Here is a 21,707-nt window from a genome sequence, read left to right on the forward strand (position 1 = left end):
ACTGTACAGCATGTCGAAATCAACATTCTGAAAAAATATAATGCTTCGAGATGTGCTATGCAGTGAGAGGGGAAAATGGTTGTATTTGTTCATTGTGGCTTTCGCTCACACGTCGAGCTGTGTTTTGAAATGCAGTACAAATGTATCGGGCTATGATTAATCTGTTGCCACTATACTTATATCTATATGACTTTGCTAGTTGCCAAGTGAGCAAGCTTACTAACAAAACGTCTCTCAACAGAGATCACACTCTTAATTTTCTGGGATTCAGTGGACAACTTGGACAACATGCAAAAAAAGAATAAGACTGTGCACTGGTGGACTACCAACTACAGTCGGCTGTAACTTTTACGAACTTTTTTTTTTTAAATTCTTACGAACAGCTGTATCTGAGAAAACATTGAATTTCCTAGCAGTTTGTGACTGTAGCCAGTAAAACTGAACAGCGCTATACTGTCTGCATATGTCAACACAAGCCAGAAATCTAATAAGAGATTGCGTGCCCATACTGCAGAAATATTCAGCCTTTCCTGGGATCTAGCAGTCTGTGAAGTTTTTATGCTGACTGCACATCTTTAATGATGAGGTCTTGAACCGTAGATGTGGGACTGCGAAAAAAGATATATAATTCTAATGCATGTATTAATGTTCTAGTCTGATAAAACTGCGATGGCAATCTTTTTTTCTCGTTAATGCAAAAAGTGTGTGAATGCCTGATCAATCAACTTGTCAAAGAATGACAGGGGTTACTTTCACATCTGATTGGAGTGATGGTGTTTAGAGATATATGGATCAAGTTTATCTTTATTCTGCCGCTGTTCTTTACATATACCTCACGGTCAACATTAAAAGTTTCGTTAGTAGTTCAACATAATTACGTCCATTTTCTTCATACATTTATCGAAGTTGTCTGCTGAATCTTCAAAAAGAAAAAAGCCACCCCACCCCCTCTTTTATTGTTTGTGGTGGCTTTTAACAATGCTTTTATATAAATGCTTTTGCTAAATAGACCATCTAGAAATCGTTTCCTCTCCCTTTTTGTAGGTAGCCTACAGCAGCAAAGGGCTGTTACAAAGATGCCATATTCTTGTACTGAAGCCTTGTGGTCAGGATACATTAGCTATGTAACAATGATAACATTCTATGATGAAAATGCGCTGTATAGACAGACCTTAATAGAACTACCAGTACGGGCCTTGAACAAACGGCAAGGCCACTACAGGTCCGAGGAGTGGTACTGACACCATGATGACACTTGCTAGTTTTTTCCGTACAATATTTGCCTGCTTTCAACCCAAGTGATGGTTAAGACTACTTATCATTACAGTTGCATTCCAAAATGTGTACAACAAGCACACTAGAAATTTTCAGCCCTCAACAACCTCTTCACAAACAACTTCTTTCGATCAGCTCACTTAATAGCCGAGTCATACGCTAATGCCACCTACACACTATGCTCTGTGCTATGGCAGTAGGAAATGTACGGCTGCATTGTAAAGCGAAATCAACGAGCTTGGCTGGCACTCGTAACACGGATGTAAACTCATAAGTTGCAACCAGCATAGGCCACTATACTGTCAAAATATTGCAATGTGGTCATTAAACGACGACTGCACAAACTTTCTGCAGTAGTACTTGGGAAGTAAAACTGGCTCCCACATAATGCACCGGTGCATCAATACAAGCACATACCTACATATAAGGGTACGCACCTTTCCTCTTATAATGCAGGTTGAAACAGCATGTGGTGATCGCCAAAACTGTCAGCTAGAATTAGCACAGCATACGCTTTACAGCGAATTAAATATGAAAATGAAGGAATTAAATGTAACTGATGATTTAGGTACAAGCATAAACTTCATAAACTTCCTGCACACACTTCTATTAAAGGACAAATTGCTTCCGATCATCAATATGGAGCACAATGTGTCCATAATATGCTGCATCAGTTGCATATATCTCGCAAACGTCATTATTCTCCAGTGACGTTGTCAGCATGTGGTATTGAACTACTCTGCCAATCAATTACAGTTGTAACATGAAATTAACTGAACTGAGTTAAAACAAATCGAATATTCACCAGGTGATTAAAAAATAATTCAGCTTATACCTTTACTGCAGGGCATTCCCTTGTACATTTAAGGTACAGTCCCGTCTTTGCCATCTGGAGTAGCTACTGCTTTTAATGCAATTTGTTGTTCCTATAGTATTTCTCAACAAGTGCTGGTGGTACCATTATATTGTGGTAACAGAACTGTTTTGTACCAGGAAGAAAGGAAATCCTACCTAATGATTGTTGTAACCTTGACGCTCTCAACCACCAATCACAAGAAAAAGGTTTGCAATTCATGAACTCAGCATGTTATGAAGCACAACACAGCTGGCAGTAGTAGTAGTAGTAGTAGTAGTAGTGTGGGTGGAGTTCCTAGTGCAATTTTTAACTGGCACATGCCTCTAGTATACCAGAAAGGTTAGTAGACACCCAGTACTACAGTACTTGCATGAAAGACGTTCACAGGAGCATAATCATGATACATGATACAAGATGCCAATAAACATCTCTGGTACACTTAATCCAACATTTTTGGTGTTCAGAATATTTTGGTGCTCAGACATTGCTGCTGCAAAACAACATTAAAAAGTAAAATACACATATTATAGAAAAATGAGGTTTCACAACCATGCTGAAAAAAAAACAAAAAAACAACAACAAAGGAATGCCTAGTTACTAATGCAAAATCAGCACTCCTCAAAGCTACTACTATTCAGGAACCTTGCAAAATGGAATCAAAAGTTGCAACAAATCGGCAACATGAAAAAAAAATGTTCAGAACGCACTACACTGTAAGTCACTATAACAATAAAGGAGCAGCTAGATGGGCCTCTCATCTATGCCACATTTAGTCATGATGTTGCAGTTATCAGGCATCACTTTTCAACATAACACCTGAGAAATCATCTGATCTGATTACTGATCCAAAGATCAATCCTGTGAAAAGTGTGTGATGTATTTTACTAATGTACTTGCTTCCAAGTCAACATACAAAAGCAAAATTTCCACATAATCCGATGATGACTGGTCATCAGTGGGAAAATGGACATATCATTCAGGAGTAAAACAATGCAACTTCGTGTGGTTATGACACTAAAAAACACACTGTATGCCTACAGGTTGGTGTGTTACAATACTAAAATGCCATTTGTTATGTACATTTTAACCAAATCAGAAGCAGTACAGATAATTCACCTTGACTAACAGAGGAAAACTCTCTATGCAAGACTGTTTTGAATTAAGAATTTTTGCAAGCTCGTATTTCCCAGCATAGCTGACCAGCAAAATCTTCATGCTTAAATGAGTCACTGGGTTTCTGAAGTCAAGGTGGTCGTAATTGTATGCCTGCCAGCTCCCCACTTAGCATCCAAAAATGTATTCTAGGCACCACCCGCTACTGCCATTTCAAACTGAAAGTGGCATGATAATAATGTACAGAGAAGTGAAGAAAACAAATGTTCTTTCAGTGCTAGCAATGCTGGTTATGGCGATTCTTTTAGCAGAGGCAATGCTGGTCTGAAGGTTATGTGCGTTCATCTTCAATGCCACAGATGAAATCAAGACATCGCGCTGCATTAAAAATTGTAATCCCAAGCCTGCGAAAAATGCAAGCAAAGGCAGGCTCACTACTTGTACAGCAGATCCTATAGCATAGCTCAGTGTGACAAACCTGCAATTTAGAAACCTCGCTCTGCAGTCCATGCACACAATACAACACCAGGAAGCCTCCACTCAAAGTCAAACTCAAGAGTCTGAGTCATGCCCTTACAATCACAGACCTTATCACCATGATTTCACACAATCCACACATGACCACACAGGTTCTAACTTGCATTCTTGACAGGCACAGATTCGTACTTGCAATCTTGAGAGGTTTTAATCTGCAATCAGGTTTGATCTGCAATCATGGGTGACTTTTGGTTTAGCAAGTCACCGAGCACAATCGCAACAGTCACGGGTATATCTGAGTTTCCAATGAATTTGAGTACATCGAAATAATTTTTAAGAATCCTCTGGCAGCCAGAAATGTCGAAGCAAATCCAGTGGGCACCCAAAGGAAGCGAGTATGACAACTTATGACCTCAAGATTGCACAGCATAATGATGCATTATAAAGCATCACACTGCAGAACCAAGTATGCTTGTCAGACTTATAACTTGTGACAGGCTGTGGGAAACAGTACAGGGCTAGCAGAAATGATATCACCCATCTGCTCTTTGCAACGAACATAAAAATAATACCGGTCATTTATTATTATTTTATTTTTCGTAGAAAAATTCAACAAGTTTCATGAGAATTGACTTGACTGCAGCCATGTATTTAACTGGTTTGCCCAGTGTCCGATGGCTTGGGAGAATGGCAGATGGCATTTGGGAATGACTTCACTTGGGAACATAGGTATGGCCATTTCCTTCAATATTATTCCATGAAATGAAAAATCATATGAAATCATATGGAAGATGTCTTCAACTTGCCACGATCATAAGTACTTATAGTACCTTCCATCTCACTTTTCATAAACTTAAGGCATGGGTGACAGCTGTGCTAAACAGTGACAAACAGGGTACACTCTGGCATGTGTGCACAAATAGAAATTATAAACTGCGGCTTGTATGTAGTGAATAACAGTACCTACACTATGCATTTGTAAATGAAGAACAATATTTTGAGAGTTTTTCTAGTCACCTATTTAGAGTAAAACCCCATTACCTCACAGCTGTAATAACCTGACAAAAAGAAAAGAAAAATCCAGATAATCAGAGTTTGGAGGTAAGCGATATCGCAAAAGTAGAAGCTCGCTGGCCATGCGCATACCATATAAAGCCTTCCCAAATGCCATTAGTAATATTCTTGGTCATTCATGCCTGCCAAGTCTCCCAATTTGTCCGGGAGACTTCCGAATTGTGATAAATCCTACCAATTGTATGGACACGACCATAAATATTCTGAAAAACTGCCTCAACCACATTGTGAAAAAAAAAAAGAAACGACAACAACAACAATACGCTTAATTCACCACAGTCGACTGTTTTTGCCATTATCCACTAGGCAGCTAGCCAAAGTCCAATTTAAATCCAAGCAATTTGTGCATAGGCAGTGTAAGCCCAAATCAGTTCACTTCAAATAAAGACACGCATTCAGAAGTGCGCATGAGGCAAACGTCTAATATGCATTTCATAATGGGCGTTTCCCTTTATTCTGCTTTGCTGTGATATACCGCACTGTTAAGTGGTGAAGCATACGAGGAGCGAAAAGGGGTCACTGCCATGGGACACAGTATGTGCCAACATAATGTACTTCTTTTTCTTTAATTATACACGTGTATGTGCCATCTACGGTCACAGTACGAGCAGCGAGACTTCTAATAACTATACCAGCAGCCATTCAGAGCTGCTTCCGTCGTTGCTGTAGCCCAGAAAAAAGAAAGAGCAATCTTTTTTTTTTTTTTTTTCTGGTGGAGCGTCAATGATGAAGGGGTTCTGGCATACCAATTGTCCCGGCTGCTGGCTAGATGGGTTCTGTTCTCAATGTCCCCTTAATCTACCATTCCCTGAGCTGCCAGCAATAGTTGCACCACTGCAGTTTCGCTCCAAAACTACAAGGCAGAGAGAAAATCAGTAAGATTATTTGTGCCTGCCCTGTACATACACAACAACAACAGCAAGTGGCAACAACAATGAACACTTTCAGCCAGATCATGAAGGCTGACGCCACACAAAAAATCCCTGCCAGTTTCTCCAGTCAGTGCCATCAACATGTTCACCAGCCGTGGGGACCTGTTGGTAGCGGGCACGATCACAAGGATGTTGAACCGGAGCTTCGTGCGGGAAAAGTTTCAACGACGACAGCATAACCGAAAAGAAATGTATCACCCGCCTGTCTCACGAGGTTGGATGGAACACACCTGTGCTTTTGCACTTGAATCACACCTGGCTTTATCTCAGTTCTTGAAGAGGAGGGATGGAGAAAGCACCACTGGTCGCGCACTCGATGATGGAGGATATCACAGCTGGAAAAACACGTCGTGGTGCAGCCCTGCAGCTTTACACGATGTCAGTCTCCCGGATCCATTCTGGAAGCTCAATGAGTTCTTGGCCTCGTGACAGCAGACCTGTGTGCAGAGACGCGTGAACTACGTATAATCACATTGCTACATTGTTGCAAAGCAGTTGAACATTGATGTAACGAGGTTGCATTTGGAGCAAACTTTTGTTTGTTATTATCCTATATTCGTTATAAAAGAATGAGCTTAAACTGGTACCAACAAACATGCAATAGGGGCCACGCAACAGAATTCCCAATGCAAACAATGCTAAAATACAAAAAAAGCCAAGACTAGCCACCACTGTACTGCAAACCAAGCCAGCCAAGTCCAAGCTTTTTGCCCACGATGAGCTTTTTTGGCTGCTCATGGATGGCATCAGTAACCAAAACATATATTTTGCATCTGCTCACTTTGACGTACAAATTTACTTTTTGAGGGGTTTCAGTTTTTTACTGTTGGCTTGCATATATTTCGAGCTATGTTCAAAGAAAAATTTGCTGCAGTATAACTGATACTATGTCGGATGCTGCATTTTCAGTTTCATTATATCAGTGCAATACTCACTGAAATGAAATACGACCAACCAACCTTCGTCGTATCTGATAATTCATTAGATCAGTTTTTGCTATAGTGAAGTTTGAATGCAGTAATCAAGAATGCTGGCCACTGTCACGTGACAGGTGCAAACAGGGACCGTATTCCTGACTGATCACTTCTGGTGATATTTTTGTCTGACGTTATCACCACTGCAATCACTATTACACAGTGCCTTGCAGGAGTGATGGGCATCCTTTCTGCAGACTCAATCGATCAACACATACTTAAATGTGATATTTATGAAAGCTTTTGATCAGGAATACGACCCCCGGTGACAGTACAACTTGCCAGAGGCACTAGTGTGAGCCCATGTCACAGTTGTCTGGGTGAGTGAGATGTCTTACAGCCAGGCCCTATTTACACGGCATCATCGAGCCTTCTATGTTAACCCGCAGTCACCACAATAAGCCTGGAAGTTAATATGTGCATTGTGTCCAATATGGTAAGGCAGGACTGTCCTTTGAAAGAGGCTACAGCATTTGTGACAACAATGATCTAGTGCTGTGAATGTGTGTATCTTACACAAATGGAAGCATATCCTTGCAACCAAGAAAACGAGAATGAGAAGGAAAACAAATTACACAGGCCATTATCTTATTCACTCATGTCACACAGCACCGTTTAACACGGCTCTAAAGAGGTGTTCAACACCCGTGCATGTACTTTTGATTTGGCAGGTTCCTGTCAGCACTGTAGCAATACCATTAATTAAGTTGTGAACGGCCAAGAAAAAAAATAATTATTCTCAGTGGCACCACCGCTTGATGCAATGGTAACTGTCTCGCACAAACTACTTCTATTAACGGTACATATTCGTGAGCTCCTGCTTCAGAAACGCTTTATAACGTACCCTTACTTTTCAAATTCAAAGCCATAAGAACAAATAACTATGATGATTTTTCAATAATATCTTGGATACATTGATTTCCTCATTCCTTTCAAAATTCCTGAAAATTTCTCGCAATGATGCAATGTTTTTATTTTCCCTTTTTCATTCTAGCTTTCAGGCATCACTGCCAATGCACATGCAAAACGCACGGGCACCATCTGGCGAGAAATTGGCCATACAATGTAATGAAGTGTAATGAAAACTGTTGTAATGAAAACTGTAATGAAAACTGTAATGAAAACAGCTATACTTTGACAAAAGCTATACTTGCCAGCGGAAGCCGGTCGTATGCTGACGACGGGCGTGAGCTTGTCAACTGCAGGGCTGGTGGGAGGGTGTGTGGCCTTTGGCGAAGATGGCAATGGAGATGGTAGGTCGCTTTCTGCATCCCCCTGCTCACCTTTGACATCACCTTGCTGCTTGGCAAAGTTAATGAACACCTGTCGGGAACAGCACCAAACGCATACATTTTGAAACAATGTAACGTCAAATCAGCATCAGCCGCTGACTTGGCGGCAGGTTCACTTAACGGCACGATCAACTTTTTTTGACAAGAGTGTAGTTGCTGGGCAAACTGACGACAGCTTGATGGGCGCATATTAGTGCCAATGTAAGACGAGACATGGAACCTAAGTCATGTCTGTGTTAAATATGCATTCATTTGATTATAATGTTTTTGCTTTGATTAATCAAGTTGAACCATCATATTTTGGTGCACAGTCCTTTGCTTTATCAGCCCATCCATGCATACCATTAGACAACTTCTCTAGCCTCAATGATGGCATTCAGAATATGTTCAAATCAGTCTAACTTCGGTCGTACTCTATTACAGTATCTCTCAGTTATCGTCAGCAAGTCACACATAAGTTAAATGTTTTATAAAATCTACCTGGCCTAACTGATCTAAACTGACCTAGCAAGATTTAGACAGTATCTCGCACCTGCTTACGATTCTTGTGACAGGTAAAGGACTAGACTGAAAGTTGACATCCTGTCACCCCTTCAACTGTGCAAGTCAAGATAATTGGAATAACAAATAGAATAGAGATGCTAGTTTTAGCTTGTTGGCTGGAATCTTGGCACTGTAAGTTTTGGGAGAGTTTTAAATCTGCCAATGGAAGCAGGAATCATGTAGAGGCCTGCATCTACAGCGAACAAAACGACTCACTCTTTTACGTGCAACTACGCAACTCTGTTGGAAGCCAGACTCACCTGATCAAGCGTTGTCTGTGTGACAGAGTAGTCATCAAGCGACGAACTCTCGCGGGCCGCTTCAAGCCGTTGGAACAAGACTGCGAGCGGCACGCTCTGCGATATCTGATACTCCATCTGATTCAGGTGCTGCTCCCGGAGTTGCGCGTCGGCGGCACCAAACGAGCTTTCCATCAGGGAGGCAACTTGGGAAAGCTCTGACGAGGTCCCACCTACTTTCAAAGTCACCGTGTAGCCGGAGCCATACCTGTGTGGAAGATGTGCAGCTGTTTTTTCAGGATGCTTAGACTACAACACAACCTTGATTAAAATGGCACCTCTGATAGCCTCAGTGTTTCTCGGAGACATTAAACCCCAGTAGTCATCATCACCATCACACTATCACAACACCACACGTCAACAATCAGTAAAACACACAAACTACAAGAGATGCCATAATGATGGGTTTCAGATTGCTTTCAACCACCTGGGGATCCTTACTGTGCACCTAAATTTAAAATATTGGCACGTGTACTTGTTCATCTGTATTGGATGACCGCGTTTCACCATCTAACAAATGTTATCGCTCAGTGCAGGACGTGCCTGTATGTATCAGAAGTTTCTCGAATGTTGTCAATGGTTCTATCTGCTGTCTGTTGTCGCCAAACTTGCGTAATTTGATTACATGTATGCGCGACGCGAATTGTGTAGTACTTTCTGGAAGGCACGCAGGCACCAGCAATTCCTCTGAAACCTTTGATGACTCATGTATAAAAGCCTATACGCTTGACCCGCAGATCAGATTTCGCTGCTATCGCTGTGCTTTGAACGTAACTTGCTTTCGTGGGCACAAGTTCGCCCGATAAAAGTTAGCTTCATCATTCACAGATTTGCCGCTGTATTATTCACCATCACTACTACGTGACAATATGCAGGCACTTTTTGTATTGTGCTCCCATCAAACTGTGGCTGCCATGGCTAGGAGTCAAACCCACTACTTCACACTAAGCAGCAAAGCGGAAAACCAAAAGCCCAAGGAACAAGTCACAGGTGTACATCAGGTACTCATTAAACCACTGATGCAATTACCACCAGAACTAGCCACTGGCCAATTTGCGAGATAATATATTTATAAGCATTAAAATGCCAAAACAATCAAAGAAGTGAATGAGACAATGTTGGATGGTGAACAGTGCTCAATTTATCAAAGCTTCCTTGAGTATGCTGCTCCGATTAATTATCTGCTTACTGCCCACGGCAGTTGTTTAGTGTCCTACAGCACTCTGCTGCTAAGCACAAGGTTGCATGTTCAGCTCCTTGCCACAGTGACTGCACTCTGATGGGAGCAACATACAAGAATGCTGTCATGCTTAGATTTTGGCTCGAAAACCCCAGCTGATATTTAATAATTTATTCCAGGGGACTCACTTACAGCAATGATGGTCAATTAACATTTTATTTGATTAATGGTTAATTATTCATCATTTTAGTCTTTGATCGATTAATCACTTTCAATTCAGGGTTGTTCATCAATTAATTTATTCATCAAAATTATTGCCGGTCGCTTTTAAAAAGTTTGAAACACAGTTCTCTACTTTTGTAGGACCTTACTTTAATGCTTTAGAGGTGGAACTAAGTTTGGAACCCAAGTGTCTAAACGTTTGACAAAGTATAATCTTTAACTTGTTAAGGACTAAATATAGCTGGAACTAGTGGCTTTTCAAAAGATGAGCAATATATGTTATAAAATGGCACTAAGTGCAGAATTAGATAAAATGAGTGGCAGAATCCCTTTACAGTGCAGTTAAACAATAAATAAGAAAAATGGCAAAAGTGAAAAGTGAAGTCCAACTGAAATATGCAAGAAATTGCAATATGCTCAGGGGAAAAGAAAATCACTGGTTTATGATTTTAAACCACATGCTCTTTTCTACAGAGCGAAGTAACACCAACTGGGACATTTGTCTCACCTTCTTTGAATGGCCACACAACCAGCATGCTAGAATAGATGCTTGGACGCTATACATTAGCTAGAATCGACATGAACTCCATCGCTATGTCACCATACATGCCCGAAACCACACACATGTCGTGCCACATCTTTAGTGGGCTTAGAGTGGCCCGACGGTCCACGACTGAGTTGCTATAGGATGCGAGGGCATGTCATGCCTCCAGTTTTGCGTGTCAATCAATCAATCAATCAATCAATCAATCAATCAATCAATCAATCAATCAATCAATCAATCAATCAATCAATCAATCAATCAATCAATCAATCAATCACTCAATCAATCAATCAATGGGCTCACTTGTTTTTGAGGTGCTGTATGCTCCCTAAGCAGCGAAACTGCCCATTCACCATAATTGCCAGCCGACTGCACAAGGCTTCACACTCTTCCATGCTGCAAGAAAAAAGTGTATGATAAGATCAATAGTGTGCCATAGTAACATCAATACTGGCAAAACAGTTTCCATGGCATTTCGACTAGGCAATATTATGACATGTGAAATGCTTGTGAGGTTCGTTCTACAATCAATGAAAAGAATAAAACCTAGATGATGTACTATATACATAGTTTGTTGTTGTTTGCTTCAAACAAACCTGTGTGACTCTATTACTTACACTTGCATGACAAATCACGAGTTGAATCACGATGTGAAACAACTCAGGGGAAACAAAATACTATTAATTAACATTTTAATTTTTCACTTTAGGGCACATTCTGCGACTGCAGGATTGAAGACAGTGTTCAAAGTATGTTTATTTAGTAGGAATTCTGAGACCAGTACTAGTTTCAAGCTATCCATCCTTGAACTAAAGCACAAAAATACATTGCTGTTTCCCTCAGTCCTGCCTTATGCTGTGCAAGGTGGGCATTTTAAGATTTAAGTGGAACAAGAATAAGTTTCACTGCATACATAGATCTAGCGCCATTTTAAAGATCTGCAGTGGCAACATAAACACAACGCAAAGCAATGACAGGTAAACCAAGAGTTTTTACTGCAGTGAGCTTCCCACATGAGACAACATACAAAAGTATAAAAATAATATTTGCGTTCTTCTGAAGCCTTTTAGAAATTCCAAATGAAAACTCTTCTCAGTAACTCAGTAACATATTCCTGGTTAATAAGATCTCTTGGCTTATGCATTCATGGCAGAACACATTTGTTCGTATTCACACATAAATAACACATAAAATTGTAAAGATCACTCCAATCTTGTGCCGACCAGCTTGTTCCGAAATTTCAGAAGAACCTTTATTTTTTACAAGAAACCCTAAGCAATAGAAGTTCAGTAACATGATCCCAGCTCATATTACTTGCAGGCTTATACATTCACCGCAAAGGACATTAGTTCAGATAATGCATTGCAGATAATGCATTTTTCTCAGGAACTAAGTTTCTCCGCTTTTTTTTTTTTGCCCCTGAAATGTACGACTATGGCTCTGCTGCATTTTGCCAGTATGTGGGGTGCCTCAAATGTGACTTGCCTGTGGGACGTAAGAATCACAGATCGGCCATCTCGTACAACGTCCAGGATGCAGTCCCACAGGAAACGGCGAGCCTTAGGATCCATGCCCGTCGTGGGCTCATCCTAAATGAGAATGTATGGGAAGAGAAGAGACGTGTCCCATGTGGAAATGCCAAATACCACAGCTGTTTTTGCCACATGCAAGCTTAACAGTGGAAAATGTTTCACAGAGATATACAAACAACAACTGAATCACATCTGCAAGCAGAATTTTTTGCTAGGCCCGAGACAGACACCGCGGAACCAAACAAACGCTTCGAGGATCAGATACGACAGCTCATGTGAAAGCACATGACATGTCTCGATCATCAGCAGGCAAGCAAGAAAAGCCTCCACCTGGTGCCAATGTTTTGGGGCCTTAGCTAGTAAGAAATGGTAAGGTGAGGGCTAGGTAAACAAACAGGAAATGCTGAAAAGGAGAGATTAGTTGTGCTAGTGAGAGCAGGGGGGCAGAAGGGGACACACTTGCTTTTTTCGTGGTGATGGCAGGTAACTCTTGAACGCAATGAAAAAGAGCTATGTAAGTTTACCAACGAAAGTAGTAGGTGCCCTGACGAACACAAGCTCCCCTGTCGAAACGTTCGATCAGGCCTGAAGTCTCCCTTGTTCGGCCACTGTCAATCAACTGAAGGCTCTACCTTCCTGCGACCGCTTTCATCATGTTTGGACGTGACATGTATGGCATGTTTCATGAGTTACACAAATAATAATGCAAAAGAAATTTCCAAGCAAATGGTACTTGGCCCAAGGTGACAAACCTATCCTGCACCTCTGGGGTAAGCCCTTCAGAAATCTCCCAACCTATGAGCAAGATTTAAGCAATCAGAGGATTCAACACGCATTGGCATGTTAGTAAGTTCACACTTACACAGCAGTGCCCTACATGGTGGCTGATGTTACAGGTTCGATTCCAAGTCATGATGGCCACATTTCAATCGTGCCGAAATGCCGAAACACTTATATACTTTGATTTAGGTGCATGTGGTCGAAGTTAAACTGGTGGAGCCCCCCTAACAAGGCATCGCTGATAGCCCATGAGTTGACTTGACATGTTAAACTCCTATGATTTGATTTTGGCTTATACACTTCTAGTACACAAAGTGAGATGGCACCACAAGTCGTGTATGCCCCATATTTTTTTACTGTGGTATTGTCTTAGTTGCTCATTACAAGCTTCTAAACCTATAAAGTTTTGTATGTTCTTAAGCCACATTTTTCTACATTGAACTCTCTGCCTCCCCTTCTCAGTTTAACGCTCGCAGTCTGTCTTTTTGTTTGTTTGGTTGGTTGGTTGGTTTTTTGTTTGTTTGTGCACGTGTGTGTGTGTGTGTGGGTGTGCATGTTATGAGTGTACATGTTGTTTGTTTGTGCACGTGTGTGTGTGTGTGGGTGTGCGTGTTATGGGTGTACATGTTTTTTTGTGCACATGTGTGTGTGGGTGTGCGTGGGTGTACGTGGGTGTGCGCTACAAGTTTCTGCAGTAGAGCTCCCTCTGAGGTTAATATCATTTGCTACCAAACATATCTTTGGTAATTTCTCTTCGAAAATTGAGTAGCACTCACCAGGAACACCAATGGCGGATCCCCGACTAGGGCAATGGCAGTGTTCAGCTTTCGCTTGTTGCCTCCCGAATAGGTGCCGGCACATCGGTGAGCGTAACGGTGCAGACCAAGCTTGCGAATTCCCCAGTCTGCAACCTAGGGAGAAAGGCATTCAACTAATTTTCTGGGTGCACCACGATGGTGGAGACTGCAATGCCAACAGAGCAATATCCTGAAACCTGTCCACCTTGCTTATTGCACATTTGGAAACAATGGGGCAAAATGCATGCAAAAATAAAGGAGCAAATGACTAACTTTGACACACTTTTTTTTTCACTGCCTGCCCAATCTTCATGGCATCAGACAGTGAAAAATACCAGCCCGACCAGTAATTTGAGGTTTGTTTGAATTGGTCAGAATTTTGAATGATTCAAGTTTGAATTATTAAAAAGTCAACTGTATGCCTGTTTTACAGGCTATGTATATTCTGCATCATTACACAAGAGCACAGCCCACCAATGACAAAGGGAGGAGTTGAATTCACAAAGGTTTTCTTTCGCAAGAACGTACTGCCATTGGCTGACTGTTTTTACTATACTCATGGACAAATCTCTGCTATGAAGGCAAAGCACGCACAAGTGAAAGCACTTCTGAAAATCTCAGACATTTTCATCTGTGTTAGTTTAAGCTGGGAAAGAGAAGTCAAACACCTTATTTACAACAGCAAAAATAAGACAGAATTAACATACCTCTGAGTGGTAAATTTGACTTATATTTCTGCTCTTTTCTCTTCCACGTCTTGCTAAAGGCAAAACCATCGCACACGAACACTATGCCGATTCAGTATCTGTTCCCAGAAACTGATTGCACTGTCAAATGCACCCGGGCAACTTGGCACAGTTAGACATGTGCAGAAGCTCCACCCCTGTAGCTTCTCCTTCACTGAGGATAGCAATAGGGGCTTGTTGGTACGACATATCTTATTTTGTTATAGAGCAAGCTTGACAAGGACAACAGACAAGGACAAGGACAACAGTGCTGTGTGTGTCAGATGTGCCTTCTGTTGTCCTTGTCAAGCTTGCGTTATAACCAAACAAGATGCTCCTTCACTGCCACAGACAGTTGTGTCCGAGCATAATATGTACACAATCACGATTGGCCAGCACATGTTCTTAGAAACTATTATAGCAAACAAAGCATTTCGTGAATAGTATCACAGAACTTTAATAAAGAGGGATACGCTGAAGTGCTCTTGTCACAAAATGCAGTGGTAATGTGCTACTGAAGAGATAGGCAGTTGCACATTCAGATGTGGAATAATTTCGCAGTTTTTGCTTTCACAACAGCACACTCACTTTCATAACAGCTATCACAGAGATTATCAACAGCCAAGATTTGCTGCAAAGCACTGCTTCAAAAGATGCATGGTCACTGATTTCACCAGAAATTGCCACTAAAAAGGCACTTGTTCCTTGTTCATTTAGGCAACAAGCAATCATAGAAGCCAATACAAACCTTCTGAACATATTTCTCAGGTATTCCACGAAGCCGTGCATAGAATTCCAAGTGTTCCCACCCCGTGAGCAAAGGGTCCAAAGCATCAAACTGCGGACAATAGCCAATGTTCTGTCGTGCCAAATCTATTTGGGTGCGTATACTGCAAGGAAAGCAAATTTCACAGCATCAAATGTAAAATGATGCAAAAGCAGGGCATTTCATGTACAATAGAGTAAGACGTTTCAAGAACATTGAACAAGGGTGCAGTTTTGCATTGAACTATATTCTATATACTGCAAAGTGCAACCTAGTAGCGATTAATATGGATCAGTCTCTGCTTAAATGGAAGACCTAAATCATCAACAATCAACCCGCTCATGCAACACCATCAACCCGCTCATAGAACACCAGCCCGCTTGTCCGTCCGTCTGTTCAAGAAAATGTAAACAAAGCTTTATAGTATTTATACCTGTATTCTGAAGCAGTGCGGCATCCAACACATATGACGACATATATACAGTACACTGAATGGGAGCTTTTTCCATTCACTCATTCTAAAATGCACGAACAAAGTTTTACATTACTTCAAGTTTTCAAGAGCAGTGCAACACCCAATACATAGACGAGAAATGTAGTACGTTGGATGGCAGCTTTCCCTCATGACTACCATCATCTGCTGCACTCAGACATTGTCATGGAAGTTGTGGTGAGAAAAGGCATCAGCCACTGTGCAGGAGGCAGCTGATAGTTCGTCATGACGTACCTGTAGCCCGAAATGAAGGCATTTCCTTCAGTCACTTCTGTGTTCCCAGTGAGCATCTTGAATGTGGTAGTCTTCCCAGCACCATTCACTCCAAGCAATCCGAAACATTCACCCGCCCTGACACCGATGCATAGGTGGTTCACAGCAGGGTGCTGGCCAGCTTGGTACACCTGGGCAAGACATAGTATTGTGACATGCAGAAAAGCCAAAAGGGGAAAAAAAATCATGTTTTCCACTTCAATGCCACTGATTGCCTGCCTATTTTGCGACTGCGCAAATGTGAGTGCTGCTTTTTTCTGATTCAATTTATAAATCATCTGTGGTTTGAAAAGGCAAATGTGCAAAATGCAGACACAACAGGAATAAAAAGGACAAATGCCCTTGTGTACATTTTGTGTGCTTGCCTTTTCGTACCAACAATCGCTACCAACTAACTTGCTCAGCTTTCTGTCATGATCAATCAATCAATCTATCAATCAATCAATCAAATGATTGCTACATGTTTATTTGCTGTCTACGGCACACGACGGTAAAGAAGGGACGAGGAGGCAGCAGCTACATCTGTGCGCATGCCATGCAGTGTGCAACCGAGGACTCTGAAGAAAGTTAGACTGGCAAGTGATGCATTTCCAGCACTTTGGAATAAACAGAAAGTATAAAGGTAGAAAATAATGTCGCCTAACTTAATTTAATGTAACCTAACCTAACCAAGTAAGAGAATTAGCAGGACAGGGATGATGCTGGTCTTCAACTGTCTGGTCTTCAACGTCTTCCCCGCCCTGTTCTCTTTTACTCTCTGAATATTTCTCACTTCTTCCAAAGCGCTGAAAATGAATCAGTTATCAGAAATCCAACCAGCACTGCTTTCTGCCACAATTTAAAACTGGCAATCGGGGGCCCCGACACAGTTGTTCGCCATTTCCTGAAGGCCTTGCCTGCCTATACGACAAAGCCTGGTCCGTTTCAATGAGGGCTGCCCATTCACATCCATCACCTTGGTAAGGTTGACCACTTTGAGTATGGAATCATCTGCCTGGCCAGCAAGCACGCGGTCTCTCTCCTGCGTGACATCTTGGTCTGCAAGCTCTTTTGGGTCAAAGGGCACCGTCAGCTGCCTGCAAAAGAAAAGGTGCAATGCAAAGGAGTTTCAAGAAAGTGCTTCTGCTCTATATTCAGTATCGAAAAGAAAATGGCAAAAAGCTACAACTTCACAAACCAGTGTAAATCTATTTCAGTTTGTTGTTATAGAAGATCCATACACAAGCCCCACTGATCAGTAGCTGTATTATTGGGAAAATTTATGCAGAGCCTATGCATATGTTGCAATTAGTGTGGAGTAAGCGGTTAACTAAATGCTACAAAACTAATTGTGATGCATACAATTGTGTTAATTTTCAAGCTGTGCAACATGCAATCTCATGCAATGTTCATCATTATGCACAACACACGTGACAACTTTGATATTATGCAATATTGTATTTATGTGCTACAGTCAAACTCACTTATAAGAAACAGGCCTGTGCATAAGAAATGGTTCAATTCAGTATCAGGTAATTCAATATTACCCAAATTCACACCAATCTGACATGATTCTGCCCCATAATGCTGCCTTTTCGCAGCATTAATAATGCCTAAATTCATCTATGACGAATTGAACTTGGTGATGAATTGGTTGCATATAAGGATTTGTTATCTGCAGTGAAGAAAAGAAGCAAAGAAAAGATATATATTTATTGACTACAGAACTACATGCGGCAATTTCGGCTGCGCTTCATACCGTTTCTCAGCATCACTAAAAGTGACGTTCTCTAGGCACAAGATTTTGTATACCTGCTCCAACCCATTTCCCTTTATAGTCTTAATTATGGCGCTGGCACCTTGAGCTCAATGTATTCAACGTGCAGCTTGTAATGAAAGATCGAGTTATTTTACGTTACTATCAGTCAGTAAGATTCGTGCGTTTCATAAAGAGAGCAATTCACTTTATCCAGGTTTGTTATAACCAGGTTCAACTGTACAACATTCGGAATGCTATGCTGAAATGCAAACACCAAATCAGGCAGACGCACAGCACGAGAGGTCGCACACAGCGGGGAGACTTGAGAACAGCTGGGAGCAGCCGCAAACTTTCAACATGTACTTAAATCTAAATGCGCGAGTATTTTTTGCATTATGCCCCCCTATAAAATGCAGCGTCAGGAGTCCACCCCGCAATTTCACGCTCGGCAGCAGAATACCACGGCCACTCATTCACCGTGGCATGTAATAAGAAAAACCAAATCCATTGAACTAGGCGAAACAATAAAACATCTCCCAGGAAAGCACACAAAATGAATTACAATAGTGCATATGGTTATTCAGGATAAAATGTCTGGACCAAGGAAGCAGATTTTTTTTTTCACAGCCCAATAATGTATTAAGAGAGTACCAAGCAGCAAGCCAACTTGTTGACTGCTAAAAAGAAAACCATAAATGCCAGAATACATATCTTGACACAATTTTTCTTTTCCTAGCAAAAGGGGAAAAAAGATTCCCAATTAGGCAGGTAAAAAAATGCACCTTTTTCGCACGAAGAAACGATACTGCAGAAGCAACGTGAAGATGAAGTACACAAGTCCTTGAACAGCGAGGCTAACAAGGTTAAGGCCCAAGAAGTCCCACTCCAGAGGATGCTTGAAGGTCTTCAAACCTGGGACAATGCACACAGCACTCAAATGTATAGAAACGCTGCAAATGAATGAAACTTTCAATTACAATTCTACTCCAACTTAAATAATATTGATGACTGCAGACAAAAGACCTCCTTAACGGGTTTCACCAAGTTAAACTAGCATAAAATGCTAAGACAGACACAAAACAGACAAGCACTGATCCTTGTAATTTTCTATCTGTTGCAGCATTTTGCAGTGATGCACTCCTAGTTAGAGGGGTCCTGAAACGCTTTTTGAACACAGTAAGAAAACCTTGCCGGTCTGCCGTAGAGGCTGCTGCGAACATGTCAGCCAAATATTACTGCACTGCATACAGAAGAGAAGTTAAAATCTTGCGTCAAGCACCATGAAAAGCCACTTGCCATCGCTTCTACAATGCCGTCACATCAAAAGCAGCTGGCCGACCAACGTTATCGGCTGATATTGTGATCGTGACAGCATTCTCAGTAACACACAATTGCTAATCCTTGAGTTAAATAAATGAGAAATATGTATGTGTGTAATCTCAAAAAGACAGGAAAACCATTTCATCTTTGCAGTGCTCATAGTTATGCCTTCTGCACGTGGCCTCCGAGATTGCAGCAGCGTGCTGCGCAGCGTAGTCTACCTCGGCTGCCACGGGGTGCTGCGGCGAGATTTTTCACCACCGCGACACATAAGTTTTGTGCAGGGCTTTGCCCTCTTGGCTTCCCCGCTGTGTAGCTCCGATCGTACTAGCGAGGACGAAAAGAGAGAGAACGCTCGGTATCAGTGTGATAACTCCACTTATAGTTGGAAGATTCAAAAAAATTTTTTGCGGCGCGAGATTCGTGAGAAGACTTACTTTAATAGTGAGGCCATCATATGATTAGTCAAAGAAGTGTTTCAGGACCCTTTTAAAATGCAAGACCAATTAGTTAAACAGTCAGTAATCCTATAGTGGGCTTTAGAAGCATTGTGAGAATAACAGTCAAGTAAGCAAGAGGTTACTAATATAGCTAGTACATGAAAACTTAAAATTAAGGTACAAATTTAAAGTACAATATTAAAGTATGAAAAGATGTTAAAAGAAAAGGTGTAATAGAAAAAGGTAGCATTGTATGCGTCATCCATGGTCTGTGTGTGCACATGCAAGTTCCAGGTGATAAGAGGGCCGAAATGTTTGTGCAATACTTTCTTATGGTCAAAATGAACAATAAAATTTTGTACAGATTCTAGCAACATAAAAATTTAAATTAAATTATGCCATTTTATGTGCTAAAACCATGATCTGAGTGGAGGGACTTCAGCTTGATTTTGACCACCTGGGCTTCAACGTGTACCTAAATCTAAGTACACGGATGTTTTTGCATTTCATGCCCATCGAAATGCAGCCGCCATGGCCAGGATTTGATCCCACGACCTCGTGCTTAGCAGTGCAGCACCAAACCACTAAGCAACCACGGACTTAAGGCAACTGCATCTGAAACAACAGACAACTGCCATGCATGGCTATGGTAAATAAAGCATTTAGTTCATAAAAATGTTACTTACAAGAATGTGTTGTAGGGCTAGTTAGTTCCTACTTGCAAGTTTAACAAACGCACACCTTAAAATTGGACAAAAGAAAGCAGACGCAGGACGAGCACTATCCTAGCAGTGGCCCTATGCCTGCTTTCTTTTGTTCTGTCTCAATATGTGTGCTTTTTAACCATACAAAAGAAGTTACTGACTATGAAAGTCCATATAAGCAAACAAAAAGACACATGCTTTCTCAATAGCAGTGAATGCCCTTGAGAGAGATGACCTACCAAATCGTGCTAGAGCCTCAGCTGTGAGATGGTTAGAGAACATGTCCATTAGGCCTCTCCCCAAACAGTACTGCGGGAGCACCAGGAACACCTTGCGCAGGATTTGGGCTATGGACTGCAGCTCCTGCGAACACAGTACAGCAGAATCATCAAACACAACTGCAGCACAGCAGAGGAGGTGAAGACAGACGATTACACTACATGCTACTGACTGTTAACACAGGTTCTATTACTAACTCTGAGAACAAAGTATGAGATCAAAGTAAGCGGCCAAAGTATGACGCTTAAGTACCCTGAGGCCAAAGTATGTGGCCAAAATATGAAGCTGAAGTACTCTGAGGCCAGAGTATTCAGCCAAGGTATGCTATCAAACTATGCGGCCAAAGTATGAGACCAAAATATGCAGCCAAATTGTAAAGCCTAAGTACTCCGAGATAAAAGTACACAGAAAGGAATGCAGTCAAAGTATGCAGCCAAAGCCTGGAGCCAACAAGATCAAAGAATGCGCAGAGAAAGTATCAGGGTAAAGTATGTGGCCAAAGTATAAGGTCAAAGTACTCTGATGTCAAAGTTTGGGCAAGGTATGCAGCCACAATCTGCAGCCAAAGCACAAGGCCAAAGTATAATCAAAATAGGCCAATGTATGTGGCCGTAATATGAAGCCTAAGTACTTTGAGACCAGTGTATGCAGTAAGGTATACGGTCAAATTATTTAGCAAAGCCTAGAGCCAAAGCACAAGGCCAAAGTATAAGCAGTTAAAGTATGAGCTCAATGTACTTGGAGGCCACAGATTTGCCACTGTGTTCTCAATGAAGGCTAATCTTGACTTAGCTATCCTGCAATTACACTGTAACTGTTCATATCTGTCTGTTCCATAATCATTATTGTCCTAGCCCAAATTTGAAAGACTATAGCGTCTGCTTCAGCTGACATATACGTCATACTGCAGTAATTACTGCCTCAAAATTTGTATTGCCACAAGTTGCACTAATGCATACTTTGATTCTTTTGTCCTGCAAGCTAGCAGCGACTGAAACTACCTTGTTGCTTCCATCATTGCCAACGATGACACTTCCACCTTCACAATTGCTGTCACTGATATTAAGTTATTTCCACTC

The 21,707-nt window shown here is 41.4% G+C and overlaps 1 protein-coding gene across 6 annotated transcripts in view; it reads right to left on the reverse strand.

Annotated features, from left to right (window-relative positions):
• Positions 1 to 5,798: 5,798 nt before the first annotated feature.
• The window catches only part of LOC142560302 (phospholipid-transporting ATPase ABCA1-like), an 85,759-nt gene continuing 69,850 nt past the window's right edge, over positions 5,799 to 21,707 (reverse strand). For all 6 annotated transcript variants that reach the window (XM_075672297.1, XM_075672296.1, XM_075672293.1 and 3 more), the window contains 11 exons: positions 20,589 to 20,712; positions 18,668 to 18,797; positions 17,103 to 17,223; positions 16,109 to 16,278; positions 15,364 to 15,505; positions 13,870 to 14,004; positions 12,267 to 12,370; positions 11,085 to 11,177; positions 8,797 to 9,043; positions 7,856 to 8,024; positions 5,799 to 6,164 (listed from right to left, as the gene is read on the reverse strand). In XM_075672297.1, coding sequence (XP_075528412.1) covers positions 6,097 to 6,164; positions 7,856 to 8,024; positions 8,797 to 9,043; positions 11,085 to 11,177; positions 12,267 to 12,370; positions 13,870 to 14,004; positions 15,364 to 15,505; positions 16,109 to 16,278; positions 17,103 to 17,223; positions 18,668 to 18,797; positions 20,589 to 20,712 — 1,503 coding nt within the window. In that variant the 3' untranslated portion in view covers positions 5,799 to 6,096. The remainder of the gene's footprint in view (positions 6,165 to 7,855; positions 8,025 to 8,796; positions 9,044 to 11,084; positions 11,178 to 12,266; positions 12,371 to 13,869; positions 14,005 to 15,363; positions 15,506 to 16,108; positions 16,279 to 17,102; positions 17,224 to 18,667; positions 18,798 to 20,588; positions 20,713 to 21,707) is intronic.

The sequence above is a fragment of the Dermacentor variabilis genome, chromosome 10, assembly GCF_050947875.1.
Source record: "Dermacentor variabilis isolate Ectoservices chromosome 10, ASM5094787v1, whole genome shotgun sequence".
In the NCBI taxonomy this organism is placed as follows: domain Eukaryota; kingdom Metazoa; phylum Arthropoda; class Arachnida; order Ixodida; family Ixodidae; genus Dermacentor; species Dermacentor variabilis.